Raw genomic sequence first — 19,120 nt, forward strand, 5'->3', positions numbered from 1 at the left:
CAACCACTGCTGGAAAATATCTTTAATGTCCTAGTTTGGAGCCCCTCTCCACAATATGCTTCAAGATACCCGCAGAGCCACCTGCTTTCCCCAGAGTTATGTACCAGAAATACAGCCCCTAATGGGGAGAGCTGCTTCCCTCAAGAACAAAACCAGTTTGTGCAAGGAGGGGAAAGCCACCGCTTCCTCAAGAGCAACGATGATCCAGGCAGGAATCAGCCCTTTCTCATCTACGGGAGATGTCGTGGGCAGCTGCTCCTAAAGCTTTGATCCAGTGACACTCTCTGGGCCCTCAGAAGGGTCTGAAAAGTGCAGATTCAGTTCTGCCAGCTCTACTGATACTCCTTCGGGAAGAAATGGGCAGTGCTTTCAGAGCGGTTTTCGTGCTGGCTGAACATGCCTGCCCATCACAAAGAGCTCCAACTCGCCTCCACACGGGCCAGCTAACGCGTGGGCTCGCTGACGGTCCTGCTGCCCCTCTCGTCCAGCCAGAGCAGCCCCGCAGCCACCCGCAGCCCGCACGGGGAGCCCAGCTGGTGCTGAGCACACAGCATCCACGTGTCATGGGGGGCACGGGCCCGAGAGATGCCTCTGTGCAGCTGGCGCTGGACAAACTGCACGAGGCAGCTGGCCTGCAGGGAGCAGGGGAAGGACTGGAGATTCGGTTGGGGGGAGAGAGAGAAAGAGAGAGAGAGAGAGATGTCTGCGCCAGCTCTAGAGGTTCAGTCTGTGCCTGCGCCCGCTGCCAGCTTCCCATCTCCACTTGTGTCAGCAGGCACAGAGCTCAAGTGTCCGGAATTCAGGCTGGTGCTGGCCATGGGTGCCCAGGCCCAGTGGCCACCGCCAGCTCCATCCTCCTCTTGCACAGTGTTTTCCTCTTCCTGAGTCTCGCTGCCTGCTTCCTGCTGCGATTTCTTGGCTACAGGGCAGAAAAGTCCGGCACCGCCCTTCTCCTCCAGCCGACACTCCTTGGTTTTAATGCCCACAGCTTTCAGGATCGTGTCCATTTGCTTCATGTAGTCCAGGTGGCCCTTGACCTACAAGCACACAAGGAGGAGTCTGGTTAGTGGGGAAGGTGCGGGGAACCCAGCTCGATTCCATCCTCTATCCCAAAAGCCGCCCCTCCCATGAGATTTGGTTTCAGCTCTGAAAAGCTGAAAGAGAGAGGTCTGAACAACGCAGTCCTCCATGGAAAAACCCTAATGTCGTGGCACACACTGCTCCTGGATTACTTTATCTCTGGGGGATGTATGTTTAAGTGCTTGGACGTTGCCGAGCGACAAAACTGGACTCTGGGTGCCACGAGGGTAAAAGCGGAGGTGATCTGCCTCAGTGGGAGACTCGCAGGCAGATGACTTGACTTAGTTCAGCTCCCTGTTCTCTGGTAAATCATATGTCCTCCCTGTGCCTTAGCTTTCTTGTACAAAATTATCTTATTTCAATTAAGATACGGTCATTAGATCAACAGCTACCAAGTGTGTAAAGGTTCCTGGCTGGAAGGTGCTGTGAGGCACTATTTAAATGTCCACTGATCTGTCCTTGTGGACACCATATAAAAGCGTGAGTCCAAGAGTTTTAAGTTCATAAACCGAATTAAAGTCAACAGTGCACTGTTGCAAAAAAAAAAACAGACATTTGACTGTAGGGTGATTTCTACGATAAGATAAACCCTTCTGATGCAGCTCTTGGAATGTGTCCTTCAAGTCAGGGCACAGGAGAGAGAGAAAAAAAAAAACACCTCCTCGGCAGCGCTAATTATTGTTGTGTGTTAAAGGCTACCTGGCTGGAAGGGCAGAGCCTGCCTCCTGTTTCAGGTGTCCTGCTCAAGCCACGCGTCTGAGGTAACTACAGCCAAGATCCTTCTGCAGACCAGCCTGTAGGTCTCCCTTGCTGTTGTCCTTGCAGCCAAAACAGAAGGAATCACCGGATGGGGTTACAGGGGGTTTTTCCGTGGAGGTGCTGAGCTGAGGTGACTGCGGTGGCACAGCCCTCGGCCTGCCGACTTCAGCAAAGATGACAGGCTGTGATTTGTATCCTAAGGTATTTTAACACCTTTGGTAAACTCTATTTCCAGCAGTTTAACTCCTTCCTGACCCAGCCAGAAAGCTGTCCCAGGCAACACCTCCTCTTATTTTGCCAAAGCTTGCCAGAAATTCGGGAATTTCCATACCCAGCACCACAGTGCCCGTTTCCCTGGGACGGGCTGTGCTCACACAGACGGTAAGAGCTCTTGGAAGAGCTCTGTGAAGAAACCCAGCCGTGGCCCCTCCGCTCCGGTCTGGTTAGTTAACCTGTGCTGTGCTGCTCACGGGGAGGTATGCGTGAAAGGTCCTGCACAGTGAGGCGGGTCAATCCTGTCCGTGCCGGCACGGCTAACTTCACTGCAGCCCTGCCTGCTGCTGGCTGCTCCAAACTTGCTCCATCACGCAGGTGCTGCGCGCCTCCTTTTCTGCAAGGGCAAAATCCAGAGCTCTTGGCCCGTTGTGTGAAGCAGCTTGTGAGTGGTAACGTTTGGAGGCAGTTAGGACTTGGAGCAAAATAAAGGATTTAATCAGCACATGAGCAATGCAATATGCGACTTTAATCAGTCCAGATGGCTCAACGGGCTCTTGATGTTTTGAACAGATTAGTTCATTAAAATAACCACGGAAGGACTAACGGACTGGCTGTTAAGATGTGTACACTATTCTCTGAAGAAGTATGAACCTTTTACTGCCCCATAGGGGAGCTCGGTGCTAAAGAAGGAAACGAACACAGTGCTGGACAAGGTGGAGAGAAATGAGAACGCGATGGACTCACCAGGAGGGGTTGCTGAACCTCTTGGTTTGCTGTGTTCTGAAACCTTCCCAGCCATCACACTCCACCTTTCCTGGCCAGTGCTTGAGGATTTCTAAGAGGCTTGTTATGTTACCCACTCAGTCAGAGAGAACAAGTTCCCTTTTTTCACCCTAAGGACTCGATTTTCATAATTCCTTAGTATCCAGCAGCTTCCGCTAAAACAACTGGGGATTCCTCTTCCTTGAGCACCACGAACACTGAGAGGTGATGGGTATGGGCAGTGCTGAACAGCTGAGCCTTTCCTCACACAGCTGGAAGAGAAGCTGAGACCTCCCAGAAGGCTGCCCCTTACTGCAGATCTACTAATAGCACTAAATCCCCTCAAAGGAAACTCCCTTCTCTTTCCAGGAGAGTCCTAGGAAGGATTCCACACAGCCAGACACATGCAAGCACCAAGAAGCTTAATGGTACGTAGGACTCTTTCTCAGAAGTTTGCTACCCTGTGACACGAAGTCCTGGGCCATCACCAAAAGAACAAAATTCCTTGCGACTTTCTGTGACACCATCTTGGTGGGAAAATTCAGCACCTCCATCTCTCGAAGCCCTGCGTTCAGCTGCAGTCTGCGGGGCTGAGTGCTTCTGCTGGGTGGGCTGCGCTGGGGGAGGGATGGGAACTGCCAAGCCATTATAAGGGACAATAAAAACTTTAAAGAGAAATAAACGATAGTTTGAAACTTTGTCAGAGCAAAGTGCGGGAGGAACACCAAAACAAATGGAATGAAAACGCGCTCTTGTAACCAAAGCAAATATATTTATGCTTGTTACAAGGAAATGAAAACAGTGCGTTAGGTTTATCGGTGTGCTAAGGTGACTTCTGTCTTACATCTGATTTTATGGTTGCTTTGACTCACTGGAAGGCACAAGCTGACTGTTTATACCCCTAATTCTGCTGCAGGACTCCAGCACTGCACAGAAGGATCTCCAAAGGACTACAGCATTGCTCAGGTGGATCTCTCAATCAGCTGAAAGGAGCCATCACTCCAAACTGTCTGGAAAGGTTTTTAACATTACATCCACCCAGAAGTGTCCCAAATGTCCTTGCACACCATCAGCTGTCTCTACAAAATTCACGTGGAGCTCATGTTGTTCGGTACAGTGACAGCCTCTGGTTAGTGGCACAAAAACACGGTTCAATTTACGGGCGCTCTGAAAACAAACCCCCGGGCCTGAAAGCAGCCCGCTGGTGGTCTCTGCGTCACGGCAAGGTGTGAGCTCAGATGCTGCTGTCTCCACTAGTGGGAGCAGTTCCACGTGGAGACGGACAGGTAGGTAGAAGTCTTTGCTCATTCCAGAGCCACCTGTTTTAAGATCCTGTCTAGCTGTCGTAAGAAACAGCTTCTCCATTGGCATCAAGCGACCAAGGCAAAGAGCGCGCACCTGCTCTGAAGCCTGGCACAGGGGACTCTCAAAGCTGCTTGCTTTGCAGGTCTGTGTGATCTGCAAGAGCTCAGCTGAAAGCCCTCTGGCCTTTCTGCTACCCGCAGGGAGAGATAAAGGTCAGGGCAGCTGGGCTCTGCTTCCCTCCTGCTCTCCTTGACAAACACCCAACGGATTCAAGAATTGCAGAGGAACAGCGAGGCATGCAGCATGAGCAGAGGGTTCACAGGTCCTCTGCGCAGAAGTGCAGGTCATTGATATGGCTGAGAATTTCAGCTCTTTGACTTGCTTTGAGCCTGCTACACTCAAAAAGCAACCTTATCATGCTGGAAAAAATACCCACGAGTTAACATTTCTCTCCAGAGCTTCCTCATTTCAGCAGTAAGCAATGCCCATGAATGGCATCACGTTTACAGGACTGCTTTCAGGTGGATACTATCTGTTGTAATATAAAACATGACTTTGCATGGAGTGAAAAGGGTTAGCAGAGCAAGCTGCAGTTCCTGAAGCACAGACAATAATCACAGCTCGCTTTTCAGCAGGCCTTTCTTCCCACCAGTCTGTGTGCACATAATGAAATGCACCTACCTCTGAGCGGCACATCTTGACGGAGCCAGCTCAGCAACGTTTGCTGCTGTCAGTTCAGCTGTTTGGTTTGCTCTCCACGTGGAACAGTGGCAGGGAATTTGTTGTTCACAAAACAACAGCGGCAAAGACTGCCTGACTGCAGGACTCCCAAGCCGTGCCAGGTTATCAATCAGAATGCAGTCATCTTTGCCAAACCGGCAGGCGTCTCCGGTCAGAGTTTCTCCCACGTGTCAGCGTAAGCCTTAATTCAGAGCGCTGAGTATGCCTTGCCTGACGGAGGACTTTCAGTCTTGCAGAACATTTCCTCTCTGTTTTTCACAGTGTTTTCTGAAAGCTTACGGCAACGACCTAACACTGCTCAGCCAGAGGAACGGGGCTGGACTTGGGCACGCACACAAAAGCCGGTGGGAGAGCAGATTTCCACTATGAGTACCAGCAGAACACGAAACAAACCGCGGAAGAGGCTGTGACTGAGCTAAGTTAAAACAGACTTAAAACTCCCCCGTTTTCATTCCCTGGAAGCAATGATTTCCTGAAGTGAGGACAGTGACAATTCCTCCTTCCCACTTAGAGGTATAAACAGCTTTCGCAATTCTGGTTTCCAGCAGAGGAGAAGCTAATCAAATTACATTTGAGGAAAACTTTATGGAGCTCAATTTATTTTGAAAAGACTGCCAATGTCATTTACACTATTCCCCTTTAATGGTTCTATTTCTGCTCTGAATAATTGATGGAATAAAGATTGGAACATGATTCAGCCACAGCTAACAGGCCTTCCTTCTAAATCATCCCTTTGCACAATCACAATTCTTGTGAATCGAATACACTGACCTGCCTGGGAAAAGTTCTTTAATTACAGTGACATTTCTCGAGCAAGACAGTAATTTTTACACACAGTCAGCTGGGACATTACCCTCAGACAGGGCTCAGGCCAATTGCACAGCAATGAAATAACTTTTACCAATTATTTTTTCCTTCAAACTTTGAAATGTTCTATGTTGACCATTCTGAGTAAACGCTACTTTTTTGCCTGGGGTCGTGCACTGGAGAAAACTCAGCCAGCTTTATTCTCAATTCACCTCTGCCAATTCCAGGAGGATTGCATGGAGAGGAGAAAGAGAATATAACAAGAAAATGGAGGAACTAAATGGGGGAAATAAGTTTTAGATGGCTGAAGCCCTGCGGGGTTGAGTTGGGAAAAGCTGTACACCAGAGAGGACCGAAAGGACATTAGTTAGAGGGAGCTCTGTAAATTGAGAATTAATAAGATAGCTCTTGAAAAAGTTTCAAGGGAAAGGTACCTCCACCAATGTCCTTCTGCTGACAGGCAGTGCACTCCACACACCAAGCCATCGAGCCGAAGGTAGCGGCTGCTTGCATACATTTTCCAAGTGTTGCTGTGGATTATTTCTTTTGGAGTTGCTGCGGATTCTTTCTTTTTGCTGGTGCTCTCACTGACGACTGCCAGAAGTGGAATCAGTTCTTTATTCTTTGGCTGCGAGGTTTGTGTGTGAACATTCCCAGTCCTTCCAGCCGTATCGAAGTTGCAAAACATGCCACTTGCTTTCAGGGTGGCATAGTCAAATACTTATCTCTCTGTGCTAAGTCAAGTAGAAATTATTTAAATTAGATGGTGTAAGGAATGTCTTAAAAGGCCTGGAATATACTGTGCAGATAATTATAGCAAGGAAGTAGTTTGAACAGAATATCTTACACCTCAGAGGAAAAAAGATGCCCAAAAATAAAGACTAGATTGATGTTTCAAATTGGAGTGCTTGAGGGACCTAGATTCCTGACATTATAAACTCCAGCAGTCCAGTAGTGATCCAAACTACCTGCTGTATTGATCAAGTCAGGATTATGGAGAATGTTTAGAAGAGTCCAGCTTCTACAAATGAAGACACTGAGATGAGATTCAGTCTCCATAATGCAGTGATAAAGCAGCATCTGCCTGCAGCAGGGGAAGACTCCTCCTCTGTAACACTGACAGGGACTGATCACCCATCCTCTCCCCTTCTTGCTCCAAGAATACACAAGATCTGGCAGCCAAAACGTTACCATCTTTGCAGCTTTCAAAACAGATTTTCAGCTCAACTCCATGAAACAAGATCAGTTTTTACCAGCTGAGCCCTGGGATGCAGAGCAGACTTAAGCATTCTCCGAGTGGCATCCCCAGGTCCTCTTCGTCCCTACTTAAGTGCCTGCAGCACCGGGACCATCCCCTACAAACCTCAGACCAGGAAATCAAATCACAACTCGCACTTGAAGGTACTGGAAATGAACAGGGAACCGTCTAGTTCGGACGAGCTGCGACGAGTTCTCCTCACTGCTGGGCTGCAGCAACAGCCACTACATGGCTCCTTTTCTGCAGCTCCTGCTCTTCACCTCCGTCACAGACTGTGCTCAGGAAGATTCGTCATTTCTGAGACTTGTGCTGATACCAAACACTCACTCTGGGGCAATGGATCACATCTCCCTCTACTCCCCTTTTGCTGAAGGAAATTATAAGACAGAAATGAGTGTATGTAGTGAAAGGAGATGATATGGTGGCTGGCAGTGTGGTAACAGCTTTCGGTATACGGACTAGGTTATGAGGACACAAATCTCCTTACATCAGCTCCCACTTCTGCACTCCCAGAAATCAAACTGCCCTCTGCGTATTAACAAGTACTTCACTGAGAGCTGGGCTATATGAACATCATCCTTCTGATGCAGATTACAGCCTCTTTCCCTCGCTGTCTCCACTTGCAGTCTGCACCAGACCGACACTTCGGGAAGCTGGTTTCAGGCTGTCCATGCAAACACCAGCAGGTAGGACATACGCAGCTATCCCTGTCTTCACCCCTCAGGGCTCTTCCCCAAAAAGTCCACCACCAAACAGGCTACGTGACCGTTTAGACAGCGGTAAGCTCCACGGTATTTCAGCTAGATTATGAATACCAATCATACGTGCTGCTGTAATTGCAAGATCTCCAACACAATTGCTGGAACTGTGCTGCTACAGCAGAAAACCTCGCGTACACGCTGTGTCAGCCAAGTCAGTCTTCTCCTCGATTAACAGTTATAATTGGCTGTTGATACAGAATTTTCTTTCCACGTTAGCTGAAGAGGTTAGAAATGAAGCTCAAAACTGAACACAAAATTTATACCGAATTATCATTCGTGTTCCAACATAAGACATGAAATAGAAAGATAAATTCTCTCCTCAGTTCACCTCACTGTGCTTTGTATAGCAACTCCTGCAGAACCAAACATTATTAACAATACTTAGGGAAAACTCCCACTGCTTCTGCTGGCAGTTCTGTTCACGTAACGGCTGCGTGATTGGGACGGCTGCTGGCAAAGTCCGCACCTTACAAACCTGTTAACTGCAAACCCGTCAGGAACGGAGCCTGCACTGCCTGGCTTTATGGGAACGGTCCCATTTTCAACCTCAAGGTGCTCTAATGTGTAAAGTGTAAGAGAAGAATCTGTAAATGACGGCAAGTGATGCGAGTTGTGCTGCACGGAGGAAAGCTGTAACAGTGTGAAAACTTTGCTGATTACTCAAATGGGGCAGCAAATTACCTACACTGAATTGTATGAGATGTACGTGTAAACAGCTTCTGAATCTTTCTAACAGGTGGCACTTGGTAAACCAAGCTTTTCTCAAGGCAGTGGGTGCAGTCCCAGACACGGAGCTTTGTCCACGGTAGTCAGAGTCCAAACACTGCACTCACTCAAAGAGATATTGTGGAAACCCTCTGCAAAATGATACCCACGTGTTCCAGGCACAATGGAGGAAATGAGAAAATTCCTCCTGTAAATCTGCAGTGAGGCCACATTGTTACGGCACCACGCTGCTTCTCCGTGGCAGTGCGTATGTGAATTTTGGCACCAGATTTATGAAATAAAGGCTGAAGGACTGCTATAAAATGGTTCTGCTTGCCTTTTAGAAGCAGCTAAATATCCCCTGCCTTCCAAGGAGTATATTAAGATCAAGCAATGCATCTGTGCTGAAGCAAGGAGTGACACCAGCCTTCGAATTTTTGTCTGTCACAAAGGGAAAATAAACTGCAAGTTATTAATGGGTCCATTTGCACTTGTTTTGGAGAAAGCTTATTCAGTTCCTTCCTCCGTTCTAACGTATTGACATTGCCAGCACACTCTGCTTGAATCCCAAAGAGAAAAATGGATTTAATATGTATTTAATGCGTGATTATCAGAGCTCCCAAATGGGAACAGCAAGAAGGATCACAGAAAACTAAGCCACCGACAACTCCAGGGTTGCAGGGACATATAAAGAGGAAGAAGCTTTTCCTTCCCAGTGCACACCAAAAAATACAGGAACACACCCCTTATAGCTTAGCAAACCAGTAGATTTGTTTCCACAAAGGCTTGCATGCCCTCAGGGAAGACATCATCATCAACCCTGGCCGCCAAAGAACTGCATCAGCAGTGAATGACCACAGCACTTCCCCTGTTGCCAGCTGACAAGGGGATGAGAAGAAAAGAAGCGTTTACATCTTTGGGACACTGAACAGGTTGAAAAGAAAACCCGAGCTGGTTCCTTGGGAGGCGCTAAGGCCTCCTTTCAGGTTCTGGTTTCTATTCTGTTCCTTTCCTCCTCCCACCTCATTACCTGGCAATTTACCTTTCATTGATACTTGGAGGAAACTTCCAAGCAAAGGGACACAAGAAGAGAACTCTTCTACACAGAACAGCTGGGCGTACTGGAGGTGCTTCATAAACCGAACGGCTTTCCTTTGCACAAGTCCTTGCAGAACACGCTCACGTTCTCCCTTCTCTGCTCAGAGCCCACCACTTCTCTCCTGAAGCAGCAAAGAAATCAGTTTGACATTAAATGATACTCTGGATTTTTTTTTCAGGGGAAATCAGTTCCCCTCATCACCAAAGAGGACTGGATTTGTCTGCTTTTCTGCACGCAGCTGTTCGAGAACATTCTCCAGCCTCCTTTGAGCCACTGCCTAAAGCTGAACTCTGCTCCTTGCTGTTGCTCTTCTGATCCTGTTAATTCCTGTCACCAGGGGAGGTGGCGCTGCTCATTTGAAACAAGTGGAACGGTATAATGAGACAGAGGCAACCTGTTGCATTTCAAACTCCCCAGGATTTTTAATTAATCCATATTTTGTAACCACAATTAATTCTTTCTTTCGAATACTGGGAATACTAGAAATAAAAAACAGTTTAAAGTATTTTTTTGGGGGAAAAGACTAAATTACAGATGTGCCAAATCAGATGGATTTCACAAAATTCAGACTTATCATCTGCTTCTGGTGTGTATGTACCTGGCTGGCTGAAGACCAGACTGTTTGGAGTCAGTTTGCATTCCCTCATAACAGGAATACTCAGCTTCTCTTCTGAGAGTGCTTTTGGAAAGAGAGATCAGTTATTCTTGTTTTTTGTTTTGTTTTGTTTTGTTTTTTAATTGTTGTCATAAAGAGAGCTACTCCAGTGTCCAGTTACAGCAGCAAAGAAAAGAACAGGCAGAAAGCTTTTGAGGTAGCTCACATTTAAGAAGCAAAAGTGTGCTGGGTATGTATGATACCGATTACTCTAAATATGAGCTCTGCTCTTCTCCTTCCACTGTGCTGAGATGCTTCAGGAGAACACGGCTGTGAAATACAGCAGCATGTTTTGCTGCTATGCACCGTCACAGCAACTGCTCAAGAGATAAAAAAAAGTGCTTGTCTTCGGTCTGTGAGTCGTATAAAACCCAGAGCTGGCTTGCCACGTGTTTCTGGAGGGGTTTACTCTCAGGCGGTGTTTTTGTGTTGCCTTTGTAGGAATTTATGAGCACCAGCATCAGGTAGGCACCTGCCATCCGGACCACGTGTGGATGAAAATTACAAACAAGAGAACTGAGCTGCCAACATGCTCTCTACCAGTTTTCCAGCCGTGCATTCCTACTTCCCCCAAGCTTGCAGGTTCATCCCTGGTTCCTGCTGCAGTAAAACCGCCCAGAGAAACGTAAGCACCCATTCTTGACTTGTGAGCCTCTGTGGAAATACTCCACCTGAAGCAATGACTCTGAGCATTTCTGCAACATTCAAATGTTAATGCAAAATGTAATCCACAACATCCCACTTGAACAAACAGCAATCTAATACACTACAGCTCAATTACTTCCTCGGTCTTTGTAACAGGTGCTGTCAAATAAATCTACTGAATAAATCAGTCCCATTGTAACCACCAGGAAAGCTTTCATAACAGCATTTGCTGAGTGGGAGGACATTTTTCTCTCAGTTTTTTCTTACTGACAGTCAGATAAAAAACATACTAATCAAGAGAGATGTGCAATAAATGCCTTGGAAGTGAACTCCTGTTTATACTGAGGTCTCTTAGCCCACCGCTCATTCGAAGGCTCTGATGCTACCTACCACAGCAAAGAGAACCGAGCCCTTTGGGTCCTGTCCATTTTTCACCATGGATGAACTGCAAGGTGTCGAAAATACTGAAGCTGTTTGTATAATATTTTCACACTCAGCACTTTTGCATTATCTGTGCTTTATATTCCTAGCACTGCTTGTTATTTCTCATCCCTGGCTGAGTTTCAGTGGGACCCGAAGGGCTCCATCCCCGCAGATGTCCCTGCTGGAGGTCCCAGCAGATGAGTGGCTGTGCACCTCCTCTTTCCAGGCGCAGCCAGGTCCTCTGCAGAGTCCCAAGGTGGTCTGCGAGGGCTGGTGACAGATACAGCAATGAAGGAATGACAGATAAGCTCATCCCGGTGCCTTCCCATCGTGTCGAGAAGCAGGCAGTTAAGTCTCATCATTATTGTTCTTCAAAAGCAGCAAGAGCTTAATTGAAAAGCAATCCTGTTTTTTCAGATGCTTAATTTCCACTGAAGTTGAGAATCAGCTGTAGTTTTCTGGTGATGTCAGGATGCAGCAGAGACCTCTGCAATCCCTTCAACAAGCCAAATCTCAATGAGAAACTCGTACAGGGACATGGTAAAGCAATGGGTTCCGCTGGGGTACCCCATAGCAGCAGGCACTCACAGGGTAATACTTTTTTTCAAGCAACACCAAGCACCTGAGTCTCTGCATCACTTCAGGACCCTTTTACCGAATCAGATGCACGTTTTGGGTTCCAAAACTTTCCAAATAAGCCATTTAAACTCAAGGAAACTCCGAATGTTTTTATGGAATTTAGAAAAAGTCAAAAACAGGCTTTACTGGAAAGTTTAACCCTATAGGGGCCTTTTAATACTCTGTACTTGAGACATTACAGTCCGTTTCTCTGAATCATTCACCAGAATGACAAGTCTACTGCAAGGCAGGTATCTAATCTACCTGTGAAAGAAGTATATATATTACATCGCATATATGATGATCCCTCTCCCATTATCTATATTTTGTAGAAAAGGCAGTGGGATGTTCTCTGACAGGCAGGATACTGGGCTTGATGGATATTGGTCTGAGTTACTGTAGATGTTCTTATGTTTTGTCTCCTTTACCAGAAAAGAGTTTTTTTTCAGTAAAGGGTCTCGTATTCTTCAGCAACTGTTTTATCAAACATATCTGTCTATATTTCTGTTATGCTGCTGCACTGTATTTGCAGTAAAATCCATTTTTGCTTTCTTGCCACTGTTTATGTAGTGCCCCTGAGTATTTCCTTCCCCCTTCTTGCTCTCCCTTTTTACTTTTAAAATGTTCATCAGAATGCACTGCATTTCTTTTCACAAAGCTCCGTGCTCTGGAAAATGGAACAAGAGAATGACAACTACTTAATATAGGTGTTCCCCGCCGCAGACGTTGCTTTTTTCTTTTCCCGGTGCTTTGCAGTAAGATTAAACAAGGGGAAGTGTCAGCTCTTTCTGAAATGAGAACAGTCTGTTGGCATCATGCAGCACGAACACAGATGCACAACACAAGATAAGTAGATAGCAGCTCTGCAACCATTATTCCTTTAGCTGAAATGTAAATACTTTTCCAGGGTCAGACCTGCAGGACTTCGGGGGGCGGGGGGTGTTCCAAGTTCAGGAAGCAGCATGTCAACAGCAAGAGGGTCTCTGAAGAGAATTCAGATAGAAGAAGGTAACGTGGACTAACCTAACAGGGAATGTCACCCTACTGCCATCACCATTTGAATTCTTCTGCCATTTTTGTTTTAATGCCATCAACAGAAGTTGGCTTGCAAGCCATGACAACTCCAGGGACAGTGAAAAGATGATTGCGGAAGCCCGCAGAAATGCTAACCAAGGAAATCCAGTAAAATGCAAAGATACAGGCACAGCTACAGTGCTGGACCACATTTAAAGACCCTCTACTACATCACTTCCTTTTGGGAAGTCTGTATTTTGGTCTGTGAAGTCTGTATTTTATCGGTACAGCATTAAGCCCTGTGTTTTCTGGCAAGGGCTGTACATAGCTCAGTTATAATGAATGAAATGAGCTGGTAACAGTTGGGTATTTATAGGCTCAGCAGGCTGATGCTCCAAAAAATCTGAAAGCATTTCAAAGTGCCTTTGGCTCCAGAGCAACATTGACAGTCCTACCAGCCTGTGGGGACATTCAGGAAGGGTCACAGCAGGAAGAATGACCATGGAAGTACCCTAAGCTTTCTGCTGAGCGTCTTCCAGGCCAGTTTGCAGAGAGTGAAAAATAAACTGAATCATTAAGATATGGAAAAACAAGACTGCACATCCAAGATTCTTGTGAATATGAATACAGAAGCCAGGTTCTGCATGATTTGCTCTCCAGGAGCTCACTCATGAGTAATGATGAGGCACTGAGCTCACTGGTTTGCTTAAGATAATCGAGTTGAATATTGCTAATCATTAAAGACACCAGATAGCTTTGAGGAAGCTGTGTCTATCACGCATACAGGTGAAACAGGTGAAACACTTCCTGCTTCCTGAAAACCTACACTCCAAAACCCGGCAGCCCCGCAACCTAGCAAAGCAGCCACTGATACCACAGAGCCCTGTGCCTACAGGCAGGTTCCTGCACCACAGTGTCAATGTGGCCCAGGGGACCAAGGTACGAGGGCTATGAACCTGCCCCCGCATGAACTCCAACGGCACTGAAGGCGCCACCCAGATAAGACTGCAGGTTTCACCCGCTCTGCGGTCATGTGTTTGCGTTACACGTTTCCCAGCTGCCGATCCTACCTACCTGCCAACCCAAGACAGCAAGGCCTCTTTTTTGGAGAATAATGATCTTTTCCGTCTCCGCTATGAAATATCTCAGAACAAAAAAAAGAATCCAACAGCAAAGGCGAATTCTAGCTAGTTACGGTGCTGTAAGCGAAGGACAGATGGAAAAACTGAGACTAAACCATGTTCTACTTACTACAGACGAGAGGTCCATGTTTACCATCCTCCTGTCGTCTAAGTTGACTGGCTGGAGGCCGGCAACATTGAGCTGGACGGAGGAGGTTCTGTACACAAAGCCCAGCAGCCAGTCCCCCCTAGGAGCGGAGCAGAAGAAGAGCATGAATAAACGCTGGTGCTAAACCCGACACAACACATGCTCGCTCAGAGCATGGGGAGAACAGAGGGGAGAACACAGATTCCTGGGACATAACAATGTAAATCTTAGTTTAATCCTGATGCACGGCGGTAGTTTCATGACATTCGGTGGGTTTATGAACCTGACCCTTCTATTTATTTCTGTATCAGCCTGGAGACTGCAATACATTCACCTGTTTTATCTTTTTAATAGGTAGAAGTTCTCCAGCCCGTAGAGAGCTGTGAACGTGGTGAGGTCTACGATGCCAATATTGCTGACAGAAATGTCAACAATGAAGCCCCTCAGAGTGCTCCTGATTTATAGGTACTGTACAAATCCATAGCTTCAATGACAAAACTAGAGGAGTCTGTGCCCACTGTAAAGCACTGCCGTAAATCATTGGGACAGTTGCAGGGTAGACTCCAGCACGACGAGAGGAGGTGATGCGTCCTTTGGAAATCCATAATCTGTTCTCCTGTGCAGAACAGCCTAAAACCCAGACACTTAAATACCTCTACAGTCTGCAGAGCAGATTTAAGCTGGATGTGAGTGGTATGTGTACTCTGCAACGGCAGCAGATGAAATGCACCCGCACAAGAGACTGTTTCTGGCTGCTCCAGTTCACTCCAGAATGGTCTGCGCTAAAACGTGTAGGTCAATTTTGCACAGAGCTCTGCAAAATCCCTGCGACACATCCACACTGCATCAGTCACTTTTTGATCCATTACCCCACTGCTACTGAGGCACGGGTTCCTTGAAAAGCTCGCTGAGTCTTAACTACTAGTTTAGTTAAGGTTTTCCCCTAGGAATTTGTAATCCTGCTGCAAAATTGAGTGGGACAACCCTGACAGCTGGCTTTCACTCCCCAGGTACTTTCAGATTTCAAAGCTGAAGGAGATGAACTACAGTGGACTCAAGCTCAACAAATTGTGCCCAAATCTGATCTTGCAGGAGGATTATTTAATGTAATTCATCTGACCTAAATACAGTTACTCCTGAAGTGACAGAACGAGGACAAAATTTATATAAGCAAGAGACAGGAGAATGAGATGGAGGTGGGGCTTTACCAAGGAAGGTTTGTAGAATCCCCCTCTCGTATCTAAAATCCTCACACAAACTCTGTCTCGGTTACCTCCTCTAGCTGCCCCTCATGCTGAGGATCTTTCAAATTCAGCAGTTGAGGGCAAAGCAGAGAACTAACGTGGAATTTTTCCTGGCAGTCTCCTCACCTGCTTTCTTCCTATTTGTGAGCAGCAAGCTGCGTTTTCTGCAGCATTTTTTTCATTCAACATTCAAGCTAGGGGCTAGCCAAAGCAAAGAGACTAACCAAACCACTGCACGTGCAAAGGCACAAATACACACGCTGTATTATTCCAACAGCACATACAGGCTTTGAAACTATAACAAGACAATTTCTTTTATATTTTAGAAAATGGAGAACATGGAGCTTTTTGCACTGAAATTGATACTTGTGTAACACAGGGAGGAGCAATATTCCCCAGGGCAAATTCAGTTATATGCAACAGTTGCTATCATTTATGGTTTCTTAGAGGAACAGAGAAGCATTCCTAAATCCCAGTCACTAACAGACAGGAGGCAGCAATTGCTTTTTCCCTGTGTCACGTGAAGAAAGACTGTAACTGGTGTGCACATCCAGCACCCATAATAACTCCTGTATGCCAAAAAAGACAAAAGCAACATTATTCAGATGTTTCAGCAACATTATTCAGATGTTTCATTATTTCAGATGGGATTAATGATTTTTTTTTGAATGCTTCTAAATCCTTTTATTTAATTCTTCCTTGTAAATTAATACACTATTTCAGATGCACAGTAACACAGTAATTTCTCATCTTATACACGTGTAAGACATACGTATGTGTGTATGGAAAGTACCAACAGCATTTGCAACTGTCCTTGATCTCTGGGTTTGTGGCTTTATAAGCTGTTTTTACTCACAGTTACATGTTCTTTGCTAATCTTCTTGCCTGGTTATTTCTCAATTTATTTTCCCATGCTCTTGGTCTTCCCTGCTTCATTCCTTCCTTTTCATTTCCCTCTTCTAACTGGGCTGGTAAGCAATGTTCTTGTCACAATTCTCTTCCAATCCAGCCATTAGGTTTGGTACTGTCACTTGAATTAATAGCTTTTGCGCGATTGCTTCAGCTGCTTCTGGCCTCTGAAATTCCCTCTTCTCAGCCAGCAGCTCTCACAGCTCTGCAGAGCAGTTGTCTGCACAGTTTTAAAAGGCTGACTTTTAGTTTCAAGGTAACCTTTCTATTCTTTCACATCTGTAGTAAATTTGCAATGGCTATTCTAGTTGTACCTCCTTTGTAAGTAAAATATCTTGCTCATGTGGGCTATCTTGACCAGAAACTGAGTCTAGATAGAAAAACTCAAAACTCTTCCGTTTGCTCGAGCTCCTTCCCTTGCACAGCAATTTTCACATCTTGTTCTCCATGAGCACCACCTAATGAATTGTACCTAAAACTTTAACAGATTTCAATTCACTTTCTTTATTTTTAACTGTCAGTGAACTTACCGGCTGCATTTGTAGACCCTTACATAAAGGTGAGATTTAAGGGGGCAACAGAATATGTCAAATTATTCACACAAACACATTGACCCAGCTTCAAACTGCCACAGCGATATAATGCTGCCACAGCATGAACAGGACCTACATCTCAATAACCAGTATAACTGTGCAGCACAAAGTCAAAAGCTGGATACAAAACAGCCTCGAACTGTCTCCTGAAGGCTGTCATCTCCAATTAATCTGACAGAGAGACCTCTGGAGGGAAGAGACTGGCACCGTTGTCTCTGGCACTACCGAATCAATGCACTCACCAGCTGAACAAACATTCACTTACAGAACATTTAAAAGGGATAAATGCACAAAACCATTTCAAAGTGACACTAGCATAAGGAAGCAGGGGACTGCGCACGTACTGACCTGCAGTAACCATTTATGATCCTGCCCGACACCACTTTTGTGAGAGCTTTCCAGTACTTGGCTTCACCTTCCACTGGAGCTCCCAGTAAGACCACATCTTCAATGATCCCCTGGGAGTCTATCAAGGTGAAAACAGAACAGGTCAGATTTAGAAGATGGATCAAAGAATACACTTTACACATACATGAAGGAATGGTATATTCAGAAGTGCACTACAGAAAAACCACCATTTCTGTGGTTTAAAGACAGAAGCAATGAAAAGGAAGATCTTAAGCAACATTTTACCTAAGCATTAAGTGTCTGCAGTTCCAGTTGTAATCAGTAAACGTGAAAATTAGAAACCCTGAGACAGTGAAAGGAACTGGGCTGATGGCAAGAGGGAGAAGTGGGCTGGCCTCTGTCCAGACAGAGGTAGTTCAAGCAGCAAATATGGAAAGTTGCTTCCACCGAGCTATTGATCTGGGTTTGTGTAAAGCTGAACTATCACATTTTGAAATTGGTGAAAGGGACTGACATTCTACATAATGAGAGTACGTTATAAATGAAGCACAATAAACTCTTCCCACAGCCAGTCCTTAGAGCTGAGCGCATGAAAAACATCACCTGTGCTTGCAACAGAAACTCCCCCAAATTCCTTATGTTGGACGATCTACCAAACTGGTTTGATTTTCTTGAAGAATACTTTAACCCTAATACCCAGGGCACAATTTGCTGAAAAGGTACGTTGACTTGCAAGCATAATAAATCTTCCTCTCCTATCAGACAGCTGCGGCTGGGAAATTTCAGTAGAAATGACTGAATGAAAAATATTGGGCAGCTCTGCTACAGACCTGAATTAAAATTTAAATATTAATGAGCTCCTACACGGCAACTCCTGTCATCTCAGGACAACAAGAGACAGTCTCAGTCTAGCTGCCATTCAGACGGTACGTGGGGCTTAGGTCTTTTGTAGTTACACTTATGTGTAGATATGGATTTAAAGACAGGGAAAGAAACTCCTAAACAATATTTGTTATATATATATATTAATAACCCTTCTTTGTAAAGATACATCAAGCACCTGGTGCCATAGCAGTTAAATGAAACTCACAGCACTACAGTCTCCAGGATCTCACGCACATGCCATGCCAAATCAAAACTCTCCAGCTGTGGGAGACCTGCATTGACAAGGTGTGAGCTGAACCATTTTCGGGCTGGTGACTGCGGTTTGCAAAATAATATGCTGGAATTTATGGGGAAGGGAAAGTGAGAGTGTACCACGTCAAGCTATGATGGAGAGGTGGTGCCTGGCTAGCCTTTTTAAATGGAGATCAGTTGGTTTCTTTTCCCTAATAGCAGTAAAGACATAGCACTCACTGCACTGCCTGCCTCTTTCTCTGTGCAATGTAAATCCCAGCACCTGACAGCAATCCAAAAGAGCTCTTGTGGTATTATTTCTTATTGCAAAGCAAATTTTGCACAAATCGAGAAAACAGCAGAGAGCTAATCAGTTTTGTTAGTGCAATCTGTGAGCAATAAAGTCCTGTTTCTGTAATTACGTGCAACAAAAAAGAAGCCCAGAGCCTTGCAAACAGGGAGCTTGTTCCAACCAATGTACCAAATTCCATGGCCACAGTGTGAGCCAACTATATAAACAAATAGCTAATTCATCAGGATCCCGAACATTTGGGCAAGGTATTGGAAGCTTTTGTTTCTCCAGTCCTGCGTACAGCTAATTTCTTGCTCAGACCAAAAAATGTTCAGCCTTAGCTGAAAAATACCCATTTTCTTTGAATTTTGCCGGAGGGGGACAGAAATCTGACAACAGATCACTAGCCTACATAGTTACAGGCACGCTAGATAAATTAAATGTATTTCACAGTTTGCAAATCTTTATACTGATGAGGAAAAACAAAGTCTGCTTAAGCAG

At 45.6% G+C, this 19,120-nt stretch overlaps 1 protein-coding gene across 12 annotated transcripts in view; it reads right to left on the reverse strand.

Annotated features, from left to right (window-relative positions):
- The window catches only part of TMCO4 (transmembrane and coiled-coil domains 4), a 49,291-nt gene that overhangs the window by 3,003 nt on the left and 27,168 nt on the right, over positions 1–19,120 (reverse strand). For 6 of the 12 annotated variants that reach the window (XM_080563873.1, XM_080563868.1, XM_080563871.1 and 3 more), the window contains 3 exons: positions 17,212–17,329; positions 14,100–14,217; positions 7–1,037 (listed from right to left, as the gene is read on the reverse strand). In XM_080563873.1, coding sequence (XP_080419999.1) covers positions 723–1,037; positions 14,100–14,217; positions 17,212–17,329 — 551 coding nt within the window. In that variant the 3' untranslated portion in view covers positions 7–722. Of the gene's footprint in view, positions 1–6; positions 1,038–6,104; positions 6,405–9,436; positions 9,615–14,099; positions 14,218–17,211; positions 17,330–19,120 lie in introns of those variants that run through there. The other 6 variants (XR_013941328.1, XM_080563874.1, XR_013941331.1 and 3 more) reach the window with 5 other exon arrangements.

This window comes from Anser brachyrhynchus (assembly GCF_964034855.1).
Source record: "Anser brachyrhynchus genome assembly, chromosome: 21".
In the NCBI taxonomy this organism is placed as follows: domain Eukaryota; kingdom Metazoa; phylum Chordata; class Aves; order Anseriformes; family Anatidae; genus Anser; species Anser brachyrhynchus.